The 18,844-nt window shown below is 39.5% G+C and overlaps 1 protein-coding gene across 1 annotated transcript; it reads right to left on the bottom strand.

Annotated features, from left to right (window-relative positions):
• Positions 1-2,305: 2,305 nt before the first annotated feature.
• On the bottom strand, positions 2,306-6,190 carry LOC306845186 (uncharacterized protein). The gene is made up of 3 exons (XM_079377835.1): positions 6,148-6,190; positions 4,465-4,683; positions 2,306-3,673 (listed from the first exon to the last, which is right to left on the bottom strand). Exons 2-3 carry the CDS (start codon positions 4,520-4,522, stop codon positions 2,802-2,804), a joined length of 930 nt encoding a protein of 309 aa, XP_079233961.1. The 5' UTR covers positions 4,523-4,683; positions 6,148-6,190; the 3' UTR covers positions 2,306-2,801.
• Positions 6,191-18,844: the final 12,654 nt, after the last annotated feature.

Raw genomic sequence — 18,844 nt, 5'->3', positions numbered from 1 at the left:
TAAAATAAAAGACTGTGCAGCCCCAGTATCCCTTAGAATCCTTAACTGTCGTTCCTCTGACTCAGATGAAAGAGAGACAGTACCAGTACAAATAAATGGCTGATAAGTGGTAGCATTCACATCATATGCTTTTGGAACCGATTGCACAAGCGCCACACTTTTGGACTTGGAAGCAGAATTTTTTTGCTTCCACGCCTTACATTCCGAAATTAAGTGATTGGGGTCAAGGCAAAAAAAACATGCTCGCCCCATCACCTGCACGTTTAGGACTCAATTTACGTCGTGAACTATAGTCTTGACCGGTGTTAGTATTACGACTAGGTGATCGGAAAACTTCAGAGCTTCCCCCCATGGAAGACTGGCTTTTGTACGATCGGATTCCTGAAAACACATTTCGATGGGTTAACACAAATTCATCGGCTGCAATAGCAGCGTCAGCTAGAACCTGCACGTTTTGTTCGTTAAGATATACAACAACGTTTTCTGGTGCACACGTTTTAAAGTCTTCCAGCAGGATCAACTCCTGAAGCTGCTCAAAGGTTGTGATCCCACTGGAAAGACACCACTTATCAAATAGTGTTTTCTTCTCTCTGGCAAATTCAACATATGTCTGTCTGGCTGATTTCACATGCGATCGAAATTTCTGACGATACGCCTCAGGCACTAATTCGTATGCTCTCAAAACCGCCGTCTTAACTACATCGTAATCGAGAGCTTGCTCAATTGGCAATGCAGCTGAGACTTCTTGCGCCTTCCCTACAAAATTACTTTGCAAAAGTAGAACCCACATATCTTTAGGCCATCGCAGCTTAGCAGCTATCCGCTCGAATGCTGTAAAATATGAGTCTACCTCAGTTTCTCTAAATGATGGCACCAAACGAATGAATTTACCTACATCAAAATCAGGAGGGGAGTCAAACGGGGAATGAGAGGAGTTACACCTTGAGTTTTGAGCAGAATCCACTTCTGGCATTTTCACTGACACAGAAGGTAATCTGGATTGAGGCAATGGAATGGGCCTTTGCAGCTTTAAAGCTTCTATCTCTAACTTACGCAGTTCGATATCACGATCTCCTTTCACTTCTACCATACGCAACTTAATACGCTCTGCCTCACATTCTTCCTGTTTTAGCTTCAATTCAATCTCCTTTAACTTAATGGCTAGTAATGGCTCAGAATAAGTATCTTTGGGCTCCCTATTAGGATTAGAATCAGAAACTGCAGACTCCACCACAGCATCGGACTCTACCCCAACAATACCCTCCTCACCTGGTGGTACTAGAACGCCAACTTTAACTAGCTCTTCAAATAATTCCTCCTTGATTACCTGTTTACTCGCTTCTTTTGGAATATTAATATGAAAAAAATCTGCTATTTCAATTAAATCTTTTTTTCGGCAACGATTATATACTTCCCAAGAAGGATATAATGTGAACGAAACTAGATCAAATTCCATATTCTACACAGACTACTCCTCCCTCATCAAAAGTGAATCAGCCAGGCAAACAAATGTGAACAATGCAAAAAGAATAAACACTTACCTGAAAGAGTTGTCACACACAAAGACAAGTTTGCGATACTACAAATCAACAAAGGGACGAGCCCCCAACACAATCAAACCTCTACAAATGATTCAGAATGCAGTGGCACGACTGATCTTCAACGAACCCAAAAGAGCGCATTTTACACCTCTCTTCATCTCCTTGCACTGGCTACCAGTGGCAGCTCGCATCCAGTTCAAGACACTGATGCTTGTGTACAGAACTACCACAGGCTCAGCACCCTCCTACTTCCACTCACTATTACAAACCTACATCCCCTCCAGAAGTTTGAGATCTGCTAGTGAGCGACGCCTTGTGGTACCATCACAGAGAGGCTCAAAATCACTCTCCAGAACATTCTCGTTCACCATTCCTGGCTGGTGGAATAATCTTCCCACCCCTATCCGGAACGCCGGATCTCTGGCAACCTTCAAGCAACAACTGAAAACTCATCTCTTTCGGCAGTACTTGACTTCATCCTAAACTTCATCCTAAAAAAAAAAAAAACTTTCCCTCTATCTTTCTCTCCACTTACTAGCTTGTACTTATTTGAACAATGACTGAGACTTGGTGTTACGAGCACTTCCTCTGTCTGATTGCCTCTTCAAGATTAATCGCTTTTTGTATTCCCCAATTGTAAGTCGCTTTGGATAAAAGCGTCTGCCAAATGACTAAATGTAAATGTAAATCTCTGTATCTAGGATTTGACTGAAACACTGTGCTTTACTATAAACAGCTTGTATTAATAAAAAAAGAGAACATTTAATCAATAATTACATTTAATCAGCAAATACATAAACAAGCTAAGTAAAAGTGAAAACTAATGAGCTGGATCTCTCTCTCCTACTGAATTACAAGTATGGATGGGTCTCTGAAAGGTTTTAATGGTGTTACTATTCTTACAATCCTGTTTATTAAACATTTTGAACATAATATGAAAAACATAGCACATAATATGTAACCCATAAGAAAGCACAATGATATCATTTATATCATGAAGCAAAATGATATACAATAATAAAACTTTCGGATATTGTTCTTTGGGGAGGACTCCATCTTTGAGTTGATCTGAATCTGAGTTGAATCTGCTGGTTTTGAAGATGAACTTTATTCACTGTGAAAACTTTAGATAATGTCTCTTTGTCACGTCACATGTAATGACAGATTTATCCAGATGATATTCTATTGCTTGATGCATTATTGTGTCACATTTGATGAGAAAGCAGCATCAGACCTGAAAGTGCTGGATCTGAAGATGATCTATTTACTGTGATTGTTTTTTGTATGTCTGTGTAGACCAGATGAGTTATTGAAACGCTTCCCACATGCAGTGCAGTGATACGGTTTCTCTCCAGTGTGGATCCTCTCATGTCTTTTCAGGGCTCCTGACCGATTGAATCTCTTGTCACAGTGTGAACACTTGTAAGGTTTTTCTCCAGTGTGGATCCTCTGGTGCTGTTTTAAACTGCTCGCTGTAGAAAAAGTCTTCTCACACTCAAAGCACATGTACTCTCTCACACCAGTGTGTATTTTCTGATGTACTGTTACATATTCTGGACATGAAAAACTCTTTCCACACAAATTACATGAATGCGGCTTCTCCTTTATATGAACTCTCAGGTGTTTCTTCAGGTATGAAGCCGACAAAAATGTTTTGCCGCATTGGACGCAAGTGTACGGTTTCTCTCCAGAGTGGATGTTCATGTGTACCTTAAGGTGTGATGATTGTGAGAAACTCTTTCTGCACTGATCACATGTGTAAAGTTTCTCTCTAGTGTGGATGTTCATGTGTACCTTAAGGTGTGATGATTGTGAGAAACTCATTCCGCACTGATCACATGTGTACAGTTTCTCTCTAGTGTGGATGTTTGTGTGTTTCTTAAGGTTTGATGATTGTGTGAAACTCTTCCCGCATTGATCACAAGTGAACGGTTTCTCTCCAGAATGAACTCTCATATGACGCTCAAGAAGACATTTGCTTGTCCAACTCTTTCCACACTGAGTGCAGGTGAAAGATTTCTTGGCTCTTCTTTTCTTTAAATCTGTCTGCTTGGGTTTTTCTCCACTTCTGACATTATTTTTTTCCTCAGATTCACTCAGTTCTTCTTTCTTTTCATTATCTTCAATCAACTCTGAAACAAAAGTAAAAACAGTAATTTGTCAGTAACTCATTAAAAAAACAAAACAGAAAAGTGAAAGGACATACAAATTAACCCTGATGTAACAGAAGAAAGTAGACAATCGTATCACAAAATTGATTATTTTGATGCAGTTTTATAAATTATACGTACTTGAAACTTTCCATGAGGAATACTGATCTTCAAATTATTATTTTTAAAACATTATAGGCACAAATCTGATGTTTCTTAATGGAGAACTTTTAAAGATGTTTGATCAACATCATGAAGGATCTGAGGATCCTCAAATATTAACACTGTGTTGCATCAAGAGAGCGACTATGCATTTGTGTTCTGTTTTTATTTTCTTGTTTTTATTAATTTATTATCATTTATCATCATCACTTCATCTCCTGCTTCTGCTCTTCTCTGGCTTTGTTCAGTCAACTTCTTGGTTGATAAAAGATTGTTAATACAGTTTTGATACCAGACAAGAATGATATTAATGGGTTTTGGGTATCAACTACCCTGCTGACTATTTGTTCAGAGACCAGACAAAAATAGATATTTTTTTCTGACAAGATCTGGCATCCGGGACTGGATCTTAATTATCTGGCGTGGAGACTCAATCTAACATACATTTAGTTGAAAAAACCCAGCTGAAGTGTCCCTTTATTATTTGATGCTTCAGCAAAATTATTTAACAGCTCTAGAGATTTTTCCTGTCAGAACAAACCAAAATCTAAACTGTGTGAAGTTTTCTAACTGTCAGCATTATTAATGAAGAATGAAGAATAAACACCAACCTGTTTGTTGTTGAGTATCTTCAGTGTGTTTGATTCTGCAGGGTGCTGGATCTCTCATCTTCTCTCTGTCCTCTTTAATAAACTCAGTCTTTGATCAGATTTCAGCTCTTCCTGATGCTCTGATGCCCGTCTTCACTCATAAACTGATGGGAATATTCCAGCATTTATTGGTGCTGAATGTGTGATTGTTGTGGGAGGAGTTTTACTGAACATGAATTTCTGTGTGGAAGAAGAAGATTTGCCAAAATAAACAAGAAATCAAATGTTTTCCATTAAATTACATTGTGTTTGTTAATATATAGTTGAGGTCAAAAGTTTACATCTCCCTTTCAGAATCTGCAAAATGTTAATATTTAGTACTGACCTGAATAAGATATTTCACATAAAAGAGGTTTACATATAGTCCACAAGAGAAATTAATAGCTGAATTTATAAAAATGACTCAGTTCAAAAGTTTACACCCCCTTGATTCTTAATACTGTGTTGTTACCTGAACAATCCACAGCAATTTGTTTTGGTTTTACTGCATTTTTTGTGTATTTGAACCCATTCCAACAATGACTTTATGATTTTGAGATTCATCTTTTCACACTGAGGACAGCTGAGGGACTCATATGCAGCTATTACAGAAGGATCAAACACTGATGCTCCAGAAGGAAAAACTATGCATTAAGAGCCGGGGGTGAAAGTGACAAGAATGACTTACTACAGGTGAGAATAAAAAAAATAATAATTTAATTAAAATATTTTCCCGCTCTGAAGTTTATAGTACATTCCTAGTGTCCAGAGTGAATGAATACAGGTATATTTCATATGAACTAAGTACACAACCACAATACTTTACCTCAATTACCTCCCTTTATACAGGTACAGTACTTAGCATTTTGATGAATTATATTGTATTTATATTAATTATATTGTATATATATGCTATTTTCTTTTTCCACATTCCAAAGCGTTGGAATAACTGAGAGCTAGTTTAATTAAGGTGGATTTATTTTCCTCATTTCTGAAACTATTTGTCCATGCCTGAGCCATATTCAACTCATCTGTTATGAACGGAGGAACACTAAATCACAGTGATTGTTTTTGTTGGTTGAACGAAGGGCATTTCTGGAGTATAACTCTCCTTTCTGTACTGACCACACGTTATTTAAACAAATCACTCCAGCACTATTCATACGAGAAGCTGACATTTAGGGTAGGGTGGCGGATAATGCCCCCTTTAAGGACTGTGCAATTTTTTTCTGTGAAACAAAAGTTAAATGTGTTTGTTGTAGTATTTGGCCAAAAAAATAAAAAAACTATTTGAAATTACGGAATCTGAGGGTGAAAAAAAATCAAAATATTGGGAAATTCGCCTTTAAATTTGTTCAAATTAAGTGCTTAGCAATGCATATTACTAATAAAAAATTAAGTTTTGATATATTTATGGTAGGAAATGTACAAAATCTCTTAATGGAACATGATCTTTACCTCTTTATCTTTCTTTTGGTCATTCTCGTCAACATAGTCCATAGTTACAATAAACATTTATCTTGTGGTTATTTTGGGAAAAACAGTAAGGGAGTGTTTTCCCACACTCTACCCTACCTCAAATTCCTGCTGCCCTCAAACTGAATTACAAAATAATCCATGCACGACACCAAAAAGCAAATAATAGAGAAGAAAAAGAGGACTCACCCTCACCATACAACCCTCTTCTTCTTCTTCTTCCTTGATGTTTAACAGCGGTTTCAATGGTGCATTACCGCCACCTACTGTACTGGTGTGTGAACCGGATCTAGACAGAGACAAACTAACACTAGAAGGGAAACTTCCATGAGACTTCCCCCTTTAATTAATAGTAATGATTTCCAAAACTGTATTCTGTATCCTATTTGCTACAGCAGTGTCCTTCAGGAAGCTAAATAAATGAGTACTAATATCATTTGAAGTTTTTCCCAGAAGTTCCTTAAGTGAATTCCCTTGTAACCTCAAATTCCTCATGTTTTCTTTCATCTTTATCCTTTCTCTCTCATATTTTTAACTCTGGCTGTTTCTCATTTAAAAAGAACGCAGAGAACGGACTTGCAAGGCTTCCTTGAAGAGCGAGGACTCAGAACACATCCTTGCAGGGGCGGACTGGACATCTGGCAGACCGGGCATTTTCCCGCTGCGCCGACGTACTTTTTGGGCCGGGCCGATACATCTTCTCATACCATGTTTGTCTGATCTGATATTATTATATGGCTTTAGTGCTTTTATGGAATAGGAGCTGGTATACATATTCAAGGGCGTGCAAAGATGGGTAGTATTTTGATCATATGTAGTGGGCCGATCTGGGCCAAAGTGCCAGGGCCGATTTTTTGTCCCAGTCCAGCCCGGCATCCTTGGGAGAATTGAGCCTTCTTGCTTAACTGACAGCATAGACTCAGCATAAGCAGCGATCAATGGACAATAAATATGACATAGCATTACAAACAAATGTCAAACATTTCATACTATAATAGATATTATATTTTCATATAATTGTATATCATTTTATTTTACAGCGTCACATGTTTAACTATGACTGTGTTAAGATTGATTTTAATATGCCAGTAAAAATACTGCAGACTTTCTCCGGGTCATACCACTTTAATAATCCTGCCATTCTCTCCATTTAACTCTTCTGTGTATAGACACATCTGTTACACGATTAGAATCCTGTACAATTTTCTTATTGGAATCCATTAGGATTTTTTTTGACAAGGGGGGTTGCTAATGTAGAAACTAGGGCTGGGCGTATCGATCCTAATATCGATAGTATCGATATTAACGTTGGTATTGGTATCGGATCGATACTAGCCTGATAAGATCGATACTTTAGGTTAATTTTTTTCTCCTATACACTTGTTAACATTGCTTAATACATAGAACAAAGTGTAGACATGTCCGTGGGTGTATATGCCGCTCTTTTCACATTCCCTGCTATGCTGTGTTTGGTTGTCATGCCATCACGTGACTCAGCGGCTCCGAGCGCGAGCGGATACAGTGAGAGATGGAACGGAACTCCAAGCTACTAAAGAAATGAAAAGGGGAGGAAGGAAATCCTTCACATAGTGCATAGGGGAAGTCATGGCCTAATGGTTAGAGAGTCGGACTCGTAATCGAAAGGTTGCGGGTTCGAGTCCCCAGCCGGCAGGGATTGTAGGTGGGGGGAGTGAATGTACAGCGCTCTCTCCACCCTCAATACCACGACTGAGGTGCCCTTGAGCAAGACACCGAACCCCCAACTGCTCCCCGGGCGCCGCAGCATGGCTGCCCACTGCTCCGGGTGTGTGTTCACGGTGTGTGTGCATTTGTTCACTACTCACTGCTGTGTGTGTGCACTTGGATGGGTTAAACGCAGAGCACCAATTTCGAGTATGGGTCACCATACTTGACAATACGTCACGACTTTTTTTACTTTATATTATACCTGTATACCGAATTTGTCCTTTTTATACAGTATCACTGTAAGGTGTGTACTGAGTTTAGCTTTTTAAAATTATTTCTTAATGCATTAAGACACTTTAAATTTTCATTATAACGGTTTTCTATGGGAGTAAAATGCTTAACATGTTGTTTAGCATGTTTGCATATATATTCTGGGCTCAGCTGCTTGCAACATATTATATTTTATTAACAAACCGTATACCGAATTTAGTTTTTATTTATTTATTTGGTCTTTATCACTGTCTTCCGCCATTCATTAATTGCACCATATTAAATGTTTTTATATTGCAATTAGAGAAAATGAAATTCAGCGTGTTGCATTCATGTTCTGGGTTCATCTACTTACCTGTACATACATAGTAGGCCTATATATTTTTATAAACTATACCAAATTTGGCCTTTTCATATCACAGTTTTTTATTGCGATAATAACAAACAAATATTACAGTATGTATAAAACACACAGAAAATACAGTACGTACATAACATACTAAACATACTAAAATCCTTTCAATAATGAACGAGTTATGGTTTAATAGTTATTTTTCATATCAATGTCTTCATTAAATAAGCCACTTACGTTAAACTTTTCTTTATAATGGCTTTCTATGGGAGGAAAATACATAATGCGAAAACTTTGAGCATTGCTTTCATGTTCTAGGCACATTTGCTTACTTGTATATCTAGCTTGAAACATTAATAAGGTGTATACTAAGTTTTGTCTTTTAATATTACGTTTTTAATTTATTAAGCCACGTTAATTATTTTTATAACTTTTCTATGGAAGGAAAATACTTAACATGAAACTGTTTATTGCTTTCATGTTCTGGGCTCCTCTGCCTGCAAAGTCCTTTTAGAAAGGCAAATAATATCCACGTAGCTTAAGGTGAATATAATATTAGTCATATCAAGATTAGTATTGTTATTTTTTTAATTGTTGTTGGTCATTTAAATGTATGTTTTTTTTAAATGACAAGTATCGGAATCGGTATCGGTATCGGTATCGGCGATACTGGCCCTGTATTTACTTGGTATCGGATCGATACCAAAATTTGCAGTATCGCACACCCCTAGTAGAAACTTCAATCTCAGTCATGTTTGGAGTAAAATATAGTTTATTAGGCAAAAAATCTTTGAGAAATTTAAAAGCCCAAAAAGCAATTGATACAGGTGCGTCATAGCCTTTAGATAATGAAACCAAAATTATAAAATTACTTTTTCCTGATTTAAATACATTCAGCAGGTAATAAAAGTTGTTGATAAAATATAAAAAGTAAAGAAAGTATTAATTAAAAAAGGTAACATTTAATCAATTACATTTAATAAAATACAAAAACAAGCTAAGTGAAAACTAATGAGCTGGATCTCTCTCTCCAACTTACCAGTATAGATGGGTCTCTGTAAGGTTTTAATGGTGTTACTATTCTTATAATCCTGCTTATTAAACATACTGCACATAATATGAAACAATAGAACATAATATTATACTCATAATAAAGCACAATATAATTTACTTCGTGAAGCAAAATTATGAATAAATGTTTTGGACATAGTTCTTTGGGGAGGAGCTCCATCTCTGAGTTGATCTGAATCTCTTGGTTTGGAAGATGAACTTTATTCACTGTGAAAACTTTAGATAATGTTTCTTTGTCATGTTGCTTGTAATGACAGGTTTATCTAGATGACAGCCTGATGGCAAAAACTGAGAGACTTCGAAGGAGCTTCTTCCCCCAGGCCATCAGGCTCCTAAACTCTAACGCTGTGTCATAACATGACATGACTCCATGTAAATATCACCATATCAATAAGCTTCAGAATTTTTTCTACCTCATATTGCTGCTATTTACATACCCTGTACAACTTTTTGCACATTCCTCTTATTATTATCTAAGTCAACAACATACTGACCTGCACATTTATATTTATATTTTTTATATTTTATTTTATTTTTTTCTACTTTTCTTTTTCTTAATATTTGTATACTTTATAATTGCACTGTCCTTGGAGCGGACCTGACTTACATTTCACTGCTGGTTATACTCTGTATAATTGTGTATGTGACAAATAAAACTCTTTAATGACATTTCACTGCTTGATTCATTATTGTCACATTTGGTGAGTGATATCAGAGCTGAAAGTGCTGGATCTGAAGATGATGTACTTGCTGTGAATGTTTTTTGTATGTCTGTGTAGATTAGATGAATTATTGAAACACCTCCCACATGCAGTGCAGTGATACAGTTTCTCTCCAGTGTGGATCCTCTGCTGCAGCTTTAAACACTTTGCTGTAGTAAAAGTCTTCTCACACTCAAAGCACATGTACTCTCTCACACCAGTGTGTATTTTCTGATGTTCTTTCAAACTTTGTAGACATAAACTCTTTCCACACAAATGACATGAATATGGCTTCTCCTTTGAAACCCACAAAAATGTTTTATCACTGTTTTGACACCACTGACTGGAGCTGCAGCATAAATGGCTGCCCAGAAGAGCCAGAGCCCCTGCCCCCATCATGTGCACCTTCTACAGAGGCACCATCGAGAGCATCCTAACCAGCTGCATCACTGTGTGGTATGGCGCTTGCAACGCATCCTGCCAAAAGTCACTTCAGCGCATAGTGAGAGCAGCTGAGAATATCGTTGGTGTCTCTCTCCCCTCCCTCCAGGACATTTACAGCACCCGTTTCACCCGCAAAGCCCTCCGCATTGATTGCAACGATCTGACAAAGGACAGGAAAAACAGATGAGTATTTAAGCGGTGTGGTGACGAGCTGCAGCTGGCCTCGTAACGAGGCACAGCTGCGTCGCTGATGATCGGTGACAGCTCGACCACACCCACACACACACACAACAAACGCACATGGTACAGGACGAGAAGGAAACAGGGAATGAGCGAACCGTGACACAGATTGATAAGCTCTTTTTGCACTACACAAAAATCTGCACAGTTTTGTTTTTATTTAACTGGTTTGCACTATCTGCCATGCGCCTTATGCCATCTATTTCTTTATCTTTTCTACAATGTCCTCATTTGTATAGCTGTATAGTTGTATGTACATATGTTTAAACTGTTTTATCTGTATTTGAACGTGTTTAATGTTAACTGTTTGCACCAAGGGTCTGAGAGTAACGCAATTTCAATTATCTGTATGCATGTACCGTACATGTGGAAGAATTGACAATAAAGCAGACTTGACTTGACTTGACTTGACTAAGGAGAGGGGGTGAGCATGACAACATAACATAATATAACAAAATTTGATACCATCGGTCCGTGCAATAAAGAAGAACAAGTAAGCCGAACTGGATAAAAACATACGGATAAATAAAAAAAAAAATGTATAGCCTGAATATACTGTAAGTCGCTTTGGATAAAAGTCATAAATGCATAAATATAAATATAAGCCAATTTTTGCCTCACTGATATCCTATTAATTTTTGCCTCACTGATAGTTGCGTCACGAATGCATCGAGTAGCTGTTTTAGCCTCTTAGCTGCATTTGGTAACTACAGAGTAGCTGCAACATTATGTCAACAGAGAATTCACTTCTCAGCGAATGCCTCAAAAGGATTAAGTATACATCACATCGAGGAGTACAGGATTCCGTTCTTTTGGAAAAGAAGTTAATTCTACAGCCGCAAAAGTTGAAACGCCAACAAAAACTGATCAGCAAAGCTCAGAGGAGAAGCAAGCAATCAATCACCGCATATGTAAGCCTGCTGGGCTTTTTGTTAATCAGCTGTGCGGTTTTGGAAAGCGTGATGTTTCATTCAATGTTGTTTATCCATTGGGTATGATCATGCGGTTGTGTTATTATTAGTTGTTTGGCTTCAGCTGATTTTGTCCAGAGCTCTGGTGTTGGTAGTTTGTTGTTGGCGGCCTGTTTTTGTGGAAAATAATGTTGCAACGTTTGTAGTTTGAAGTCCATGCTTCATCTATTGTATCAGATAATTTACAAGATGACATCAAACCTAATGACAGTGTGTCAAATGTGGGGAGCAGATAATCTAGAAATCGAAGATCTGGAGTGTTGAAGATCTGGAGTGTCGACAGCCAACTCAGCAGAGGCTGAGTTGGCTGCATTAAAGGCACGACAACAGGACAAACATGAGAGGATTAAGAGGAACTTTTATGAAAAAGAAAAGAACAACTCGATTTGCAAGGAGATTGAAATTCAAGTGGATGCTGCACCCTGGTGGTGGTTGAGAAGAGACCCCACATGATTGGAAAGTGCTTTGGGTGTAGAGCAATACACAATAAAATGCTATATAAATGCCTCATTCCTTCCTTCATTCAAATGGCCAAACTGAATGTTCTGAAATCAAGAGTGTATCAATCAGTAGATCTAGTCGTTCAGAAGGAAGATTTTCTAATTCAGAGCCAAAACAAAACCACCAAAACAATATCACCCTGCAGCCCATGACTGGTTGCCCACTGAAGCTAAGCAGAGTTGAGCCTGGTCATTACCTGGATGGGAGACCTCCTGGGGACACTAGTGGCGCTTTTCCACTGCGTGGTATGAGGCGGCTCAGTTCGGCTTGTTTTGTGTTTCCACTGCAGTTTAGTACCGCTTTAGAGTGGGTGGGATTATTCACATGTTGTTATGAGCCACCACGTAGGATTTAAATCAAACTTCGCTTATCAATACATACATAAAACGCGTGCATATACACCTATAAATTATATATTCTATATATTATATATACACTATATATTCATGTATACTATTGGATGTTCAAAATACATATATGAAATACACGTGCACACTAATATGAACTCCATACCAATACATATTATGTTAGTAATGAATGCATATACACTTGTGAATAACTTGCATATACATATAAACTTAACGCATGCATACACCTATAGAGACTCGCTAATACATATAAACACGATCCATGCATATACACCCACAACAACACACGCACATACATATAAACTCGCTGCATGCAGCCACACCTATACATACTCACATATACATATAAACTTGATCCATGCATATACACCTATAAATACTCGCACATACATATAAACTCGATGCGCGCATACACGCTTTAGTGTCTATATGTATATGCAAGTGATTTCATATGTGGATGCACGTGATCATTTCAGTGTAAACGGAAGGCATTTCAGTGTTAAAGGAAGCAGCGGTAAGGGACATTTGAAAATGCTTAACGTGGCTTAATGCATTAAAACAGTGTTTTTAAAAGACCAAACTCAAACACATTATTGATAAAGCATAGGATGTATAGACAAGCAGATGAGTCAAGAATAAGAAGGTAACGCGTTTAATTACGCATAAAGCGTTTTCCTCCCATAAGGAATACACTTAACCTGGCTTAATGCATTAGTTTATGGGCTTCGGAAGCAAAATAAATGTGGGTGGGTCCTCCCCCAGAAAACAAATTAAAAGACCCATGTCGGAGAGCTTAAAAGCATTACCAGCCCGAGTCCGTCCCGAGCCAGTTTTTTTACCCTTCTTCCAAATCAGATTATACTGTTTCAGCTAATAAAATGGTTCTTTCTTTTTTTTATTAAGTTAATTTAGAAAAACGTTTGGAGCTTAATGAAGAAAAAAATTATGGGTTTTTTTTTTATTATTATTTCTTAAAGTAACGACCAAGCGGCCAGCAGCAGACCTGCAGGCTGATCATAGCTTAAGTTTGATCAATTTAGCCTTCACAAATCATCATGACTTGCCTAAAGTAAAATCTATAGATATACTAAAACAGTTTTTAAACGTTAAACCTAGATAAATGTGTGCTGCATCCAGTAGTTTGTGCGGAGAGTGGAAGCGTGGAGAGTGGAAGCTAAAGTGCAGGACATGGAGGCACCAGCGCAATCAACAGCATTTTTGTTCAATCGAAACAAATTACGCCACAATTTTTGCTCATAAGAGTAATACATCATTCGTAACTGTAAAGGGTCTACTTTTATTTTTGTGCACTCACAATATCAACAAAACGTTTTATAAAATATAAAAAAATTATTTTATAAAATAAAGAAAACGACGCGCCGTCTGGTCTTGAACAGGAGCGCTTCACAAAAATGAACCGAAAGTCAGCGAATACATGCCTCACAGACATGATAAATATATCTATAGAAAGCTTTAAATGACTACTTAACTAAATAAATCTAATCGAAAACAAAAACTCTTTCATTATAATCCGTGAAGATGTACTTCTCTCTAAAGTCGCGTCTGAGGAGATCAGTTAAATTTTATTAATAATGTTTACTGAGTTTGGCATTTTAAAAACACTGTTTTAACGCATTAAGCCCGGTTAAGCGTATAGCAAGGTAAAGCATCTGAACGTACCTGCTGCTCAGATACACCTAATCCGATACTTTATTCAAACTTTTAGATTATTTTATTGTAATAAGAGATGTGAAAAGGGAGAAGAACGTTTTCAGCCAAACGCGGACGCAAACTCGGGTCTCTCGCGTCAAAAACACTGTCGTACACGCTTTATCACTTACGCCATTGGAAATGCATAGATATAGCGGTCTTTTGTAATGTTTTGACATTAATGGGCAGAGGTAGATAACCCGTGCCAACAAGGCGGCCTATTTGCACTTTGTGTAAATAGACACTCCGTTAATTAAAAGGCCCTACACTACAGAAAACATACTCCAGTAATAGTTGCGACGGGTGCGTATTTATAACAACCATTGATGGTAATATTCTTAATGGCGTTTTAGGTAGGTAGTTGCATGGTAGCACACCAAGAAAATGAGTGTTACATGAAATCTTATCCAACCAGAGGTGGGTAGAGTACTCAAAAACTGTACTAAGTAAAAGTAAAAGTACTTCTAGAAATATTTACTCAAGTAAAAGTAGAAGTAATCGTCTGAATAGTTACTTAAGTAAGAGTAAAAAAGTATCGGATAAAAAAACTACACAAGTACTTAGTTACTAGTTACTTTGGATCATATTGGTACTGAATATAGTCTATTTTTATTTAGATATATAGATTACATTTATGTAATGTGTGTGTGTGTGCCGTTCAAAATATTTTTATTTGATTTTTTAATGTAATTTATTTCAGTGATGCAGATCAGAATTTTCATCAGCCTTTTTCGCCAGTCTTCAGTGTCACATGATCCTTCAGAAATCATTCCAATATGTTGATTTATTATCAATGCTGCTCTTTTTAGCTTTTATTCATCAAAGAATCCTGAACAAAGTGTCACAGGTTCCAAAAAATATTAAACAGCAAAACTGTTTCCAATACTGGTAATAAATCGATATATTATAATGATTTCTGAAGGATCATATGACTCCGAAAACTGGAGTAACAGCTGATGAAAATTCTGATTTGCATCACTGAATTAAATTATATTGTATACCGCTGAGGATTCATTTGGTAAGTATTCAAATATACCATTTTTATTATTAATTTTTAAAAAACCACCTGTTTCATGGGTCTAAAGTGTAGCTTTGCGCTCACCTTCCCGTAAGTGAAGCGTACGTTTTGATCCTGATCGTCTTTCACCTCTATGGCTATTTCTGTAATGGATGCTTTATTGACCGGCACGTAATGTGGCTTGTCGTATCTAACACTGACAATCTTATTATTTTCGCCGTCTATATGTACACATCTCAGTAGTGGCACATACGAATCACCAACTGATTGATATTCTATGATATCCGTGTATATATACAGAGTGTAGAACCCCCCGTTTATGTCAGCTTGATGTGGTGCGTATGTCACAGCAGTGACCCCACCACCATAGTTTTCATCAGGCTGTTTTGTAGATTCTATAGCTACCCCAGGTTTTAACCCCAGTATAACAGCTAATTTCACAAAAAATGTCAGCGACATCTTCGGAGGTGCTTTTAGAAAGACTTTGTTTTTAACATGATCAAATCCGAGGGTTGTTCCTGGAGGTAAAGTTGTATTTATTTCTCTAATCAGAAATACAATATCATCATAGTACCCTGTCTTTAGTGTGTTACATAGCTTCGTAAACGTATACCAAGATGGCGCCGAGCATGGCAGCCGTGTTGCGAGCTCCAAGAAAACTCTGCAGTTTTTCTTATGTTTCTTATGTTTTATTTGTTATTTTGTTGTTTCACGTGTTAGATGTTGTCAGTATAACTGTCTACGATAGACACACGCTTTTAAACATTGGTTCCTTCGTCGCGCAACGCAAACCGGACTTTGAGTTCCTGAACGCCGGCGCCTTGTTTACAGACACCGCATCAGAGCCCTTTGTCTGGGCCGCACGATCGCGACCGAGGAAACGCCGCCGGAAAAGGGGGAAGAGAGCCGGCGTCCTTGTCAGACTCAGACGCCGTCCCCTCCGACCTCCTCTCCCAACTATTTTGCTGGCTAACGTTCAGTCACTGGACAACAAACTCTGTGAACTGCGGGCACGCATCTCATACCAACGGGAAACAAGGGACTGCTGCATTATTTGCCTCACAGAAACCTGGATGTCTGCAGTGGTTCCAGACTCAGCCATCGAGCTTACGGGGTTCTCCGTGCACCGCTCGGACAGAACGAAAGAGCTCACAGGGAAAAGCAGAGGTGGGGGCGTCTGTTTATTTATCAACAACTCGTGGTGTGATGAACGGAACCTACACTCTATTAAATCCTCCTGCTCCCCTGATCTGGAATTTCATATGCTTCTGTGTCGACCATTCTGGCTACCGAGGGAATTTACAGCGATCATAATCACAGCTGTTTACATTCCCCCTCAAGCCAACACAGACCAGGCACTCAAGGAACTGTACGGGAATATAAGTGAGCAGGAAACCGCGTACCCAGATGCAGCGTTTATTGTTACGGGGGACTTCAACAAAGCCAACTTCAGAACAATAGCTCCAAAATACTTCCAACACATCACCATCAACACGCGTGGTGATCGTGTACTTGACCACTGCTACTCTCCATTCCGGGACGCCTACAAATCGCTCCCCCGCCCACCTTTCGGCAAATCGGATCACTCTTCCGTTCTGCTCCTGCCTGCTTATAGGCAGAAACTGAAACGAGAAGCACCCGCCCTCAGGACAATTCAATGCTGGTCGGACCAATCAGACGCTATACTACAGGACTGTTTTGATCACGTGGACTGGGACATGTTCCGGGCAGCGTCTGATGACGACATAGAGGCGTACTCAGATACTGTAACGTGTTTCATCAGGAAGTGTGTAGAGGATGTAGTACCGACAAAAACAATCCGCATCTACCCCAACCAAAAACCGTGGATTAGCAGCGATGTTCGAGCAGCCTTGTCAGCGCGGACATCTGCCTTTAAATCCGGAAACTCTGACGATCACAAACAAGCCAGTTACGATCTCAGGAAATCAATCAAAGCTGCCAAACGACAATATAAAAACAAAGTTGAAGAACAATTCAAAACCAACAACGCAAGAAGCATGTGGCAGGGTATCAATAACATCACAGATTTCAGAGGGAATAAACCAGCTACTGTGAACATTGCCGCCTCTGTACCGGACGAACTTAATCACTTTTATGCTCGTTTCGAGGCTCACAACACCGCCCACACAGAGCGCGCTCCCGCGGCTGTAGCAGAAGAGGCGAGCGCACTTTCCTTTTCTGTCGCAGATGTAACCCGATCCTTCCGACGGGTGAACATCCGCAAGGCTGTGGGTCCCGATGGCATCCCAGGCCGTGTGCTCCGAGCATGCGCATTCCAACTGGCCGGGGTTTTCACAGACATTTTTAACCTTTCCCTCTCTCTGTCTGTGGTTCCCGCATGCTTCAAAAAATCCACCATTGTGCCCATACCAAAGAAAAATAAAATCACATGCTTGAATGATTGGAGGCCCATTGCTCTGACACCCATCTTCAGCAAGTGCTTTGAGAAACTCATCAGAGACTACATCTGCTCTGTGCTGCCTGACTCACTGGATCCCCTACAATTCGCATATCGCAGAAACCGTTCCACAGACGACGCTATTGCCTTCACCCTGCACACTGCTCTCTCCCACCTGGAAAATAAGAACACCTATGTGAGAATGCTGTTTGTGGACTACAGCTCAGCATTCAATACCATAGTGCCTGCCACACTGGTTGAGAAGCTCCAGACTCTGGGACTAAACGGATCTCTGTGCAGCTGGATCCTGGACTTCCTGACAGGCAGATGTCAGGTGGTCAGAATGGGCAACAACACTTCATCCCCGCTGACCCTCAACACTGGTGCTCCTCAGGGCTGCGTCCTCAGCCCACTCCTGTACTCCCTGTACACACACGACTGTACAGCAACACACAGCTCCAACGTCATCGTCAAATTTGCTGACGACACAACGGTGATAGGCCTGATCACTGACAACGATGAGACGGCCTACAAAGAGGAGGTGAGAACCCTGACTAAATGGTGTCAAGAGAACCACCTCTCACTCAACATCGACAAGACCAAGGAGCTGGTGGTGGATTTCAGGAGACAGAGCAGAGAACACACACCCATCACCATCGACATGACACCTGTGGAGCGAGTAAATAGCTTCAAATTCCTCGGTGTTCACATCACTGAGGATCTCACATGGTCCGCTCATACAGATGCAGTGCTGAAGAAGACACACCAACGCCTCTTCTTCCTGAGACGGCTGAGGAAGTTTGGAATGAGCCCCAGCATCCTCAGATCATTCTACACCTGCACTGTGGAGAGCATCCTGACTGGCTGCATCACCGCCTGGTTTGGAAACAGCACTGCTGGCAACCGCAAAGCTCTGCAAAGGGTCGTGCGAACTACCCGTCACATTGTTGGAGGTGAGCTTCCCTCCCTCCAGGACATCTACACCAGGCGGTGTATAAAGAAAGCCCGGAGGATCATCAATGACTCCAGCCACCCGTCCCACAGACTGCTCTCTCTGCTGCCCTCAGGAAGACGTCTCCGCAGCATCCGATCCCGCACTAGCCGACTGAGGGATAGCTTTTTTCCTCAGGCTATC

The sequence above is a fragment of the Barbus barbus genome (assembly GCF_936440315.1).
Source record: "Barbus barbus genome assembly, chromosome: 3".
NCBI classification, from domain to species: domain Eukaryota; kingdom Metazoa; phylum Chordata; class Actinopteri; order Cypriniformes; family Cyprinidae; genus Barbus; species Barbus barbus.
Note: the sequence above shows the minus strand (reverse complement) of the source record. Positions and strands in the feature narration are given on the sequence as shown.